Source organism: Oncorhynchus kisutch, linkage group LG6 (genome assembly GCF_002021735.2).
Source record: "Oncorhynchus kisutch isolate 150728-3 linkage group LG6, Okis_V2, whole genome shotgun sequence".
Lineage (NCBI taxonomy): Eukaryota > Metazoa > Chordata > Actinopteri > Salmoniformes > Salmonidae > Oncorhynchus > Oncorhynchus kisutch.
The window spans coordinates 53374784-53387021 of NC_034179.2; the positions used below are offsets into that span (position 1 = coordinate 53374784).

General features: G+C 41.6%; 1 protein-coding gene across 2 annotated transcripts in view; it reads left to right on the forward strand.

Annotated features, from left to right (window-relative positions):
* The first annotated feature begins 8000 nt into the window (after window positions 1–8000).
* The window catches only part of LOC109892979 (rho GTPase-activating protein 26), a 126719-nt gene continuing 122481 nt past the window's right edge, over window positions 8001–12238 (forward strand). Inside the window, exon 1 of one of the 2 annotated variants that reach the window (XM_031826934.1) lies at window positions 8001–8614. In XM_031826934.1, coding sequence (XP_031682794.1) covers window positions 8461–8614 — 154 coding nt within the window. In that variant the 5' untranslated portion in view covers window positions 8001–8460. The remainder of the gene's footprint in view (window positions 8615–12238) is intronic. The other variant, XM_031826933.1, reaches the window with a different exon arrangement.

Below are 12238 nucleotides of genomic sequence, written 5' to 3' on the forward strand. Positions count from 1 at the left end.
TTTTCCTGCTGAAAGGTGCATTTGTCTCCCAATGTCTGTTAGAAAGCAGACAACCCAGTGTTCCTCTTGGATTTTGGCTGTGCTTAGCTCTATTATGTATCTTTTTATTTAAAAAAAACATCTCTATACTTACCGAGGACAAGCATACCCATAGCATGATGCAGTCACCACTATGCTTGAAAATATGAAAGTAGTACTCAGTGATGTGTTGATTTGCCCCAAACATAACACTTTTGTATTCAGGGCATAAAGTTAATTTAGTGCCTTATTTCAAACAGGATGCATGTTTTTGAATATTTGTATTCTGTACAGGCTTCCTTATTTTCACTCTGTCATTTAGGTTAGTATTGTGGAGTAACTACAATGTTGTTGATCCATCCTCAGTTTTCTCCTATCACAGCCATTAAACTCTGTAAATATTTTAAAGTCACTATTGGCCTCAGGTTGGACAGCTGATCGTCCTCGCAGTGGCAGAACACGTGTAACAAAACCTGCACAGGATCGGTACATCCGAACATCACACCTGCGGGACAGGTACAGGATGGCAACAACAACTGCCCGAGTTACACCAGGAACGCACAATCCCTCCATCAGTGCTCAGACTGTCCGCAATAGGCTGAGAGAGGCTGGACTAAGGGGTTGTAGGCCTGTTGTAAGGCAGGTCCTCACCGGACATCACCGGCAACAACGTCGCCTATAGGCACAAACCCACTATCGCTGTACCAGAAGGACTGGCAAAAAGTGCTCTTTACTGACGAGGTGCGGTTTTGTCTCAATGGTCGGATTCGCTTTTATCGTCGAAGGAATGAGCGTTACACCGTGGCCTGTACTCTGGAGCGGGATCGATTTGGAGGAGGAGGGTCCGTCATGGTCTGGGGCGGTGTATCACAGCATCATCGGACTGAGCTTGTTGTCATTGCAGGCAATCTCAACGCTGCGCTTTACAGGGAAGACATCCTCCTCCCTCATGTGGTACCCTTCCTGCAGGCTCATCCTGACATGACCCTCCAGTATGACAATGCCACCAGCCATACTGCTCGTTCTGTGCGTGATTTCCTGCAAGACAGGAATGTCAGTGTTCTGCCATGGCCAGCGAAGAGCCCGGATTTCAATCCCATTGAGCACGTCTGGGACCTGTTGGATCGGATGGTGAGGGCTAGGGCCATTCCCCCCAGAAATGCCCGGGAACTTGCAGATGCCTTGGTGGAAGAGCGGGGTAACATCTCACAGCAAGAACTGGCCAATCTGGTGCAGTCCATGAGGAGGAGATGCACTGCAATACTTAATGCAGCTGGTGGCCACACCAGATACTGACTGTTACTTTTGATTTTACCCCCCCTTTGTTCAGGGACACATTATTCCATTTCTGTTAGTCACATGTCAGTGGAACTTGTTCAGTTATTGTCTCAGTTGTTGAATCTTGTTATGTTCAAACATAAGTTTGCTGAAAATACAGGCAGTTAACAGTGAGAGGACATTTCTTTTTTTGCAGAGTTTATGTGTGGGGTACAAAGATGAGGTAGTCATAAAATAATAATGTGAAACACTATTATTGCACACAGAGTGAGTCCATACAACTTATTATGTGACTTGTTCAGCAAATGTCTACGCCTGAACTTATTAGTCTTACCATAAACAAAGGGGTTAAATACTTATTGACTCAAGACATTTCGGTTTTTCATAATTTATTAATTTGTAAAAAATGGGATATTGTGTGTAGGCCAGTGACACAAAATCTCAATTCAATCCATTTTAAATTCAGTCAGTAACACATCAAAATTTGGAAAAAAATCAGGGGGTGTGAATCGGATGGGGCCACAGTGTCTCCTGACCCCTCCTGTCTCAGCCTCCAGTATTTATGCTGCAGTAGTTTATGTGTTAGGGGACTAGGGTCAGTTTGTTATATCTGGAGTACTTCTCCTGTCCTATCCGGTGTCCTGTGTGAATTTAAGTATGCTCTCTCTAATTCTCTCTTTCTCTCTTTCTTTCTCTCTCTCGGAGGACCTGAGCCCTAGGACCATGCCTCAGGACTACCTGACATGATGACTCCTTGCTGTCCCCAGTCCACCTGGCCGTGCTGCTGCTCCAGTTTCAACTGTTCTGCCTGTAACTATTATTATTTGACCATGCTGGTCATTTATGAACATTTGAACATCTTGGCCATGTTCTGTTATAATCTCCACCCGGCACAGCCAGAAGAGGACTGGCCACCCCACATAGCCTGGTTCCTCTCTAGGTTTCTTCCTAGGTTTTGGCCTTTCTAGGGAGTTTTTCCCAGCCACCGTGCTTCTACACCTGCATTGCTTGCTGTTTGGGGTTTTAGGCTGGGTTTCTGTACAGCACTTTGAGATATCAGCTGATGTACGAAGGGCTATAGAAATACATTTGATTTGATTTGATTTGTGAATACTTTCTGAAGGCACTGTAAAGTAAAACCGTCACATAAACAACATTAAATTGAAACAGTGTTGAGTGACAGTGTTACACCGTAACTCCCTCCATGACATTGCAGTCAGAGAAAATTAAACCTCTTGTTATCCTCTGTTTGTTTCTATTTTTTTTTTTACAGTGGTTGGCAAGGCAAAGCAACGCAGTGGGTGTTGCTGTGGAGCCACACTGTCACCAACATACGAAGTGCAGGCTGGATTAATAATTTACTCTGCCTCATGTGGACTGCTGCTTTAAGTCTTCACGGGTGCTTTCCCAAACTGTGGCCATTCCATAATTCATATTCTACATCTGCATGTTCAATCATTTATAATACAGGCTAAGTTGGAGAAACAAGAAAAAGTCTCCACACACTTCCATTTAGATGCAAATGTAGTTAATTGTGGCTGAGCTTTCAGTCTGTCGATCTTCATCAGAGTATGTCCTCACAAACAATAGTGGGACAAATAAGGCCACACAGGCTGCATTTATGTTCTATCTAGGCTTTATATGGCCCTTTTGGGTACTTTAGATTACCCCGGGTATCTGTAATTATATCTGGCTCTCTGTGACTGCGTTTAGACAGGCAGCCCAATTCTGATCTTTTTTCCACTAGTTGGTCTATTGACCAATCACATCAGAGTTTTTTATATCAGATCAGTTGATCTGATTGGTGAAAATACCAATTAGTGAGTGGAAAAATTCAGAATTGGGCTGCCTGTCTAAACGCAGTCACAGTGAGCCAGATATAATCACTGACACCTGTGGTAATCGAAAGTACCCAAAATGGTCACTAGATGTCATAATATTAGGATGAAATATAAAGACTAGATAGAAAAAAAACATGTATTTCTACTAGAACAAAACACTGGGTTCCTAATGTTAACAACACATTTTTTTTTTAAACATTGTTTTTGTTCTAGTAGAAATACATCTATAGTATGTTATATTCTATCTAGTTAGTATAAGGAACCCATACTCTCAAAAACAGTAACACAGTTGAAAAGAGGCAAAAAAAAATGAATTACAGGTAAACACTTATACAACACTATATACATATGTAGAACCAGGAGAAATCTAACAAAAATAACTAGATAAATGTAAAGGTTAAGGTAACCTGTCGGGGACATATCGGGCCAATAGGCAGCCATGAATACAGGACACCCTAATACAATGAAGCAAAGATGATGACAATGGGAATTTACAACATGACCCTCCTATCAAAATCCTCATTAAGTCCTAACGGCTGTAGGGTGCCTAAAGTATGGATAAGGTCATTATCCTCTGTTCTTGGTGACACTTCCACCTTCTCAATGCTCTGGAATTGTTGAGAAGAGACACTGTGAGAGCATTGGACAGAGTGAAAATAAAACGTTTTCATCCTTGCATCTTTTAGAAAGAAGTCTTAAGTTGGCTTATTCTCTGTTTCAAGCATCTGGGTGTCTTGCGCAAGTACATTTAGTCACAAACACAGCATAGAATTTAAATCCATTTTTTTGTGTTGCATCTGACCACACCTTTAACACAGTATGTTTTTCCAGACCTAGGCTGTCAGAACTCAAGTTGTTTTTGGCGTTGTTGCACTGAGCACAATTGCCACAAGGGTAGCTTCCATCTTTCAGGGGAGTAAGGAGGGTTTTGTTTAGGACTGTGTTAAAGCTGGTTTGGACTAGTCCACTGTGAAGATTGGGGGCACGTTTGTTGGGGGGGGGGGGGGGTTCCTTTAATTCCTGGCTGAGTGTTGGGTCTGAGGTGAGCATATGCCAGTATTTCATCCATCTGTTTTTAATCATAAGGCTTTGTGGTGAATGTAGTGATGCAAGTGAAAGAATGTTGAAAATACATCAGGCAACTTTAAAGCTAGAATCCTTAAATGAAACAATAACACATCTGTTTCTGTGAAAAGCTGAGGGATGAGCCTGGAGAAATGCAACCACTCTCAAAATTATAGACAGAGCTATGGATGCAAGGACTGACCATGCATGATATCAATATTATAGTTTTAACCATGTTTTGAGGCAATAAAGTATTTTAATTTTATTTTTTAAACATTTACTTTGTTTACAAACATTGGAGTAAAACAAGCTTATATTTTGGGTTCTGATGGGGTAAAACAGTTGAACTATTTATAAGTCATGTTCTTCAAGAACCAATGGTTTCCAATATAATACATTCATAAGTCAAAAAATGAATGTAGAAATGATGGATTCTAGCTTTAAAGACTTAGATTGGAGGCAGGATAAATGGAGTGTTTCCAAACATAACAGATTTCCATAGAAAAATCTAAATGTTACAGTTGATTAAGATTAAGATCACTTTTCTGATCAGTTGCACACAAGATCCAACCGAAATTTGACTTCCTCTTTTAACCCAACCCCTTCCGAAAGACACACATACGTACACAGTATACAGGTGTTGGGAGAGGTGCGAACGTGTATCATCACGCTGTTGATTAGTATGGTTAAAGAGGGATACTTTGAGGGAGATGTGAACTTTAAACATCATGATCGTTGCATATTAATAGCAACACACACACACACACACACACACACACACACACACACACACACACACACACACACACACACACACACACACACACACACACACACACACACACACACACACACACACACACACACACACACACACACACACACACTTACCTAGTTATTCCTCACCTATTAAGTCCTGGATTTGAGCCCCCCTGCAGTACTTACTTCAACCAGGAGACGGCAAAACAGACCATCAATGAAAATATAAGCACTCCTTACAAATTCCTCATACTGTAAATACAGTAGATTCCAATCACAGGATTCCAATCCAATCACAGAATAGTAAGTGTTCTCTGGGGGCACTATGCAGAGGAAGTAGAGGTAGTCATTACCAATAAGCGAGGCGCAGCCCGTGCCTTAGGGCCGGCATGTTAAGACTTCCTTTGGTGAATGACACCCAGTGTAATCCATTTGTGAATTGTATAACCCCAGCATTATGACAGAAATGGGCCCCTGGCTTCTCTGGAAAGAAGAGAAGAGAATATGGCAGGTTCTTAAGTGTCTTTCCCATCTTTGAGTGTTCTGGAGCCTAGCTGAAATGTCCCAGCTATGAGATCACCCCTGGCCGGCCTGGCTGATGAGTGTATGAGAGAGCTCTCTCAAGACTTCCTGATAGGGGTTTCTAACCACCTTGTGTGAGAGGTTCCCTCTATAGAAAAAAGCTTTTGGATGGATACTGGGTGGACTAAAAGGTCCACTGTGTCTCTTGCTACCTCTCAGTGGGCTGGGGCTGGATTACCCAGGCTAGCCCTGGTTTAGACTGGAGAGAGAGAGGGGCATTCTCCTTCCCAGCATGTCAACCAGAGGGGAAGACTTTCTCCTCTCTGTATGAGTCACTGGCTCAGGCCCCAGGGAATGGTGCATGTACTTAGTTTCCTGACATGGTTGGTTAAGAGTTCCACATGGGTGATTACACACCACTCATTCAACAAGGAATAATATTTTGGATGGAACTATGTGATTTCAAAATTCATTCTTAGCCTATACAATTTTGTTAAACTGCTCCCACGTCTTGTAGAACATTCAATGTAAATGTTTATTATAGTATTGTTGCAGTGGAGGCTGCTGAGGGGAGGACGGCTCATAATAACAGCTGGAACGGAGCGAATGAAATGGCATCAAACATCTGTATTTGATACAATTCCACTGATTCCGCTCCAGTCATTACCACGAGCCCGTCCTCCCCAATTAAGGTGCCTCCAACCTCCTGTGTTTAGTTGAAAGCAGCTGGAACAAACCACCCTATAATATAATACTATAGACTACTACACTCTTAGAAAAAAAGGTGCTACCTAGTCCAGAAAGGGTTATTCATAGGAGAACCGTTTGAGGAACCCTTTTTGGTTCTAGGTAGAACCCTTTTGCTTCCATGAAGAACCCGTTCCACAGAAGATTCTACCTGGAACCCAAAAGGGTTCTACCTTTTATTATCCTATGGGAACAACCGAACCCTTTTGGAACCCTTTTTTCTAAAAGTGTACAGAATGGGTTACTGGGACACTACTACAATAAATGGAACACTGTACTATACAGCAGATATGGAACACTGATATAAAACAAACAATTCAAATTTGATTTATCACATGTGCCGAATACAACAGGTGTAGTAGACCTTACAGTGAAATGCTTACTTATGATCCCTTAACCAACAACGCAGTTTTTCAAAAGTAAGTCAAATAAATGTGCTAAATAAACTAAAGGAAAAATAGTAACACAATAAAAATAACAATAACGAGGGTACATACAAGAGGTACTGAGTCAATGTGCAGGGGTACGGGGTAGTCGAGGTAATATGGACATGTAGGTACACATAGATAATAAACAGAGAGTAGCAGCAGCGTGTGTGAAGAGTGTGTGTGTGTGTGTGTGTGTGTGTGTGTGTGTGTGTGTGTGTGTGTGTGTGTGTGTGTGTGTGTGTGTGTGTGTGTGTGTGTGTGTGTGTGTGTGTGTGTGTGTGTGTGTGTACATCGAGCCAGTGCAAGAAAAATAAGAATAGATAAGAATAAAATAAGGGGGTCAATGCAAACAGTGTTCCAGAGTAAGTAATAAACATGCAAGGAAGTGAATGATCCAGAGTCACGTTATTTACAACGAGAGGGCTGGTTGAAGGCCCCTCACAGATGCAAAATGATATGATTAATTCTAGGAGCGAATGGAACCCATTGGTAAAGTAGACCCCAAGCAATAAATCATTTTTATCTTATCTTATTTGTAGGCTCAAATCGGTATGACATCCCTACAGTTGCAGATTTTTTAGCAGTATTTGCAATTGCAAATTAAAACTGTATGGAAACTGAATAGCCAAATTAGCATTCATCATGATCGTACTGTGTTGGAGGAAGTTGCACATCTAAATCTGGAGTTGCCAACACAGTAACCACAAACAAGTGTGGACTTGTATCTCCACTGCACTGCTAAAATCTTAAGCGAAATAACTATTTTCCCTGACATGAGGTGATGATTTGTTACATAGATAAACAGCACAGACTCTGTCTAGACTGACACAAACACACACACGCGCGCACGCACGCGCGCACACACACATACACTATGATTTATAAAGGGGTTATATATCATTTATAAACAAGCCAATTTATTAGTTTCAAACTGTAATGAACAGTTAAGGCATTAGTTGAGTTTGTGATTGATTTACGGTCCCATTATTGATAACATTTCGATTTGCAAGTGTAGCAGTTTAAATAAAGGCCTGTGACGTGTGGATTTACCCAGGCCTAACACTTGCTTACTAAATGGGCTCGTAATTTAAACAGTTTAAGATTAAACAACAATTTGTCGCTTTGCTAATCCGAGCCTGAGCAGGTTGATGTAACCCCCCCCCCCAGATAAATTCCCCTTTCTGAAGTGACTTCGATGCGTTCTTGACCAGCCAGCCCTTTCTTTACGCACCCATCTCCTGCAAATGTAGTGCAGTCATTGGTAGTGCGGCTTGCCTCCTCGGACCGTTTTGGAACTCAGCAATACTATTGGTCTACAGCCGCATCCATCATAAGATTATCTGTTTCGGGGTAGGTTGGTACGGACGCCAAAGCTTGAGAGAAAAGGACTGCAATTTAATCGCCCAGTCGAAGAATCCGCAACTATTACCGTGTCTCGTCGTTTCACTTTCTTCCCCTTTTCATCACTAATATGATGTTATCATGAGGAATGCACAGAAGGTTTACCAGGGATCTTTGACAGCCAAGAACTGAATATTATTTCAGCACTTCCCTCCCGGACAAGCACAGTTTTTCGCGTGCAGTTTTTTGGTGATGCGGTTTGGATCCTAGGCTAAAAGAAGCCAGATCCACGTTTGCCCGCCTGCATGTTGTCAGAAAGGTTATTGGGTGTTTAATGTAATGTAGCCAGGTATCTGAATATTGCTCTCTGTGTTCTACTACCTTCTTATAATTGGATTGCACATCATAAGTCAAAGATTTCTTCATCCTCCGACCTCGGATACTGTGGACTGGGAGGAAACATGGGACTGCCTGCTCTGGAGTTTAGTGACTGCTATCTGGACAGTCCCCAGTTCCGAGACCGATTGAAGTCTCACGAACTGGAACTGGACAAGACCAATAAGTTCATCAAAGAGCTGATCAAAGATGGGAAGGCCCTCATCCAAGCACTGAAAAGTAAGATCATCCATTTGCTCTTTGTGGGGGGAGAAAGGGAGTGTACACATGACATTAACACAGTTGCAACAATGTAGCACTTTATTGTGACGATGACTGCGCTACTGTGTTCGGCTAAATTACCAAACAATTATGAATGAAGACATTGCCCAATGTATTAGAGACCGATATGTTAAATCTCTAATGATCTTATGTAGTTTACCCAAAATATTTTCACTAATAGCAAAGTGGATTTTAGATTTAAAGTAGCATACAGTGCATTCATAAAGTATTAAAAAAACAGACTTTTTACACATTTTGTTATGTTACAGCCTTATTCTAAAATTGATTAAATCTTTTTTCCCCTCATTGATCTACACACAATACTCCATAATGACAAAGTGAAATCAGGTTTTTAGAAATGTTTGCAAATGTATAAAAAATATCAGAAATACCTTATTTACATAAGTATTCAGACCCTTTAATATGAGACTCAAAATAGAGCTCAGGTGCATCCTGCTTCCATTGATCATCCTTGAGATGTTTCTACAACTTGATTGGAGTCCACCTGTGTGAAATTAAATTGATTGGACATGATTTAGAAATACACACTTGTCTATTTAAGGTCCCACAGTTGACAGTGTATGTCAGAGCAGAAATGAAACCATGAGGTTGAAGGAATTGTCTGTAGAGCTCTGAGACAGGATTGTGTCGAGGCACAGATATGGCGAAGGGTACCAAAAAATATCTGCAGCATTGAAGGTCCCCAAGAGCACAGTGGCCTCCGTCATTCTTAAATGGAAGAGGTTTGGAACCACCAAGACTCTTTCTAGAGCTGGCTGCCAAACTGAGAAATTGGGGGAGAAGGGCCTTGGCCAGGGAGGTAACCAAGAACCCAATGGTCACTCTGACAGAGCACCAGAGTTCCTCTATGGATATGGTAGAACCTTCCAGAAGTACAACCATTTCTGCAGAAATCCACCAATCAGGCCTTTATGGTAGAGTGGTCAGACGGAAGCCACTCCTCAGTAAAAGGCACATGACAGCCCTCTTGGAGTTTGCCAAAAGGAACCTAAATGACTCTCAGACCATGAGAAACAAGATTCTCAGGTCTGATGAAACCAAGATTGAACTCTTTGGCCTGAATGCCAGCGTCACATCTGGAGGATACCTGGCACCATCCCTATGATGACGCATGGTGGTGGCAGCATCAGCATCATGCTGTGAGGATGTTTTTCTGAGGCAGGGACTGGAAAACTAGTTAGGATTGAGGGAAAGATGAACGGAGCAAAGTACAGAGAGATTCTTGATGAAAACCTGCTCCAGAGTGCTCAGGACCTCAGATGGGGTGGAGGTTCACCTTCCAACAGGACAACGACCCTAACATGCTGATCAGACCTGTCTGCGTGCGCCATCACGCTCATTTTGATTTTGTCCACCCACACCTGACGCGATCAGGACACGCAGGTTGAAATATCAAAACTCTCTCTCTCTCTCAACCAATTATATTCATTTGAGGACAGGTCGATAAGAAAACATTTATGGCAATTTAGCTAGCTAGCTTGCTGTTGCTAGCTAATTTGTCCAGGGATATAAACATTGGTTTGTTATTTTACCTGAAATGCACAAGGTCCTCTACTCCGACAATTAATCCACAAATAAAAGGGTAAAACGGTTTGTTTTCTAGTAATCTCTCCTCTTTCAGGTTTCTTCTTCTTCTTTGGACCTTATATGGCAGTTGGCAACCTATTTTAAGGTGCATTACCACTACCGACTCGACTGGAGTGTGGACCTCAGTTCATCTTTCAATCACCCACGTGGGTATATGCTCCTAAAAACCAATGAGGAGATAGGAGAGGCGGGACTTGCAGAGCATTAAGCATCACAAATAGAACCACATTCTATTTTAGAGCCGGTCCACACAGACACGCGTGAGCAGTGTGAGTGCAATGATGAGAGTGTGAGTCCAATCTCGCAACCTTACAGTTAACTAGTCCAACGCTCTAACGACCTGCCTCTCTCTCGTTGTACTCCACAAGGAGACTGCCTGTTACGCAAATGTAGTAAGCCAAGGTAAATTGTTAGCTAGTATTAAACTTATCTTATAAAAAACAATCAATCATAATCACTAGTTAACTACACATGGTTGATGATATTACTAGATATTATCTAGTGTGTCCTGCGTTGCATATAATCTGACTGAGCATAGAAGCATACAAGTATCTAAGTATCAGAAGCAGGCGCGTAAACATTCATTCAAACAGCACTTTAGTGCGTTTTGCCAGCAGCTCTTTGTTGTGCGTCAAGCATTGCGCTGTTTATGACTTCAAGCCTATCAACTCCCGAGATGAGGCTGGTGTAACCGAAGTGAAATGGCTAGCTAGTTAGCACGCGCTAATAGCGTTTCAAACGTCACTTGCTCTGAGCCTTCTAGTAGTTGTTCCCCTTGCTCTGCATGGGTAACGCTGCTTCGAGGGTGGCTGTTGTTGTTGTGTTGCTGGTTCGAGCCCAGGGAGGAGCGAGGAGAGGGACGGAAGCTATACTGTTACACTGGCAATACTAAGGTGCCTATAGGAACATCTAATAGTCAATGTTAATGAAATACAAATGGTTTAGAGGGAAATAGTCCTATAATTCCTATAATAACTACAACCTAAAACTTCTTACCTGGGAATATTGAAGACTCATGTTAAAAGGAACCACCAGCTTACATATGTTCTCATGTTCTGAGCAAGGAACTTAAATGTTAGCTTTCTTACATAGCACATATTGCACTTTTACTTTCTTCTCCAACACTTTGTTTTTGCATTATTTAAACCAAATTGAACATGTTTCATTATTTACTTGAGGCTAAATTGATTTTATTGATGTATTATATTAAGTTAAAATAAGTGTTCATTCAGTATTGTTGTTATTGTCATTATTACAAATACATGTTAAAAAAATCGGGCGATTAATCGGTATCGGCGTTGAAAATAATCATAATCGGTCGACCTCTAGTAAGCACACAGCCAAGACAACGCAGGAGTGGCTTCTTGACAAGGCTCTGAATGCCCTTGAGTGGCCCAGCCAGAGCCTGGACATGAACCCGATCGAACATCTCTGGAGAGACCTGAAAATAGCTGTGCGGCAACGCTCCCCATCCAACCTGACAGAGAGGATCTGCAGAGAAGAATGGGAGAAACTCCCCAAATACAGGTGTGCCAAGCCCTAGAAGACTTGATGCCCTCTTCCAAAGGTGTTTCAACAAAGTACTGAGTAAAGGCTCTGAATACTTATATATTTTAGTTTAAATTTCTAAAAATCTGTTTATGCTTTGTCATTATGGGGAATTGTGTATAGATTGATGAGGGGGAAAAAACTATTAAAATCCATTTTAGAATACGGTTGTATGGTAACAAAATGTGGAAAAAGTAAATGGGTCTGAATACATTCCGAATTGGGTGTTTGTTTTATTTTATTTTACCTTTATTTAACTAGGCAAGCCAATGACAGCCTAGCGAATGCACTGTGTATTGGGTATATATAAAGTGTGTATGGTAATGTGAAACATTTCCATTATCGCCTGATCTTTACCTGCAGAATACGGTTGTAAGATGAATGACTTAGTCATTAAACATCGTCAGTCAGTGTCGGTTCAGATAG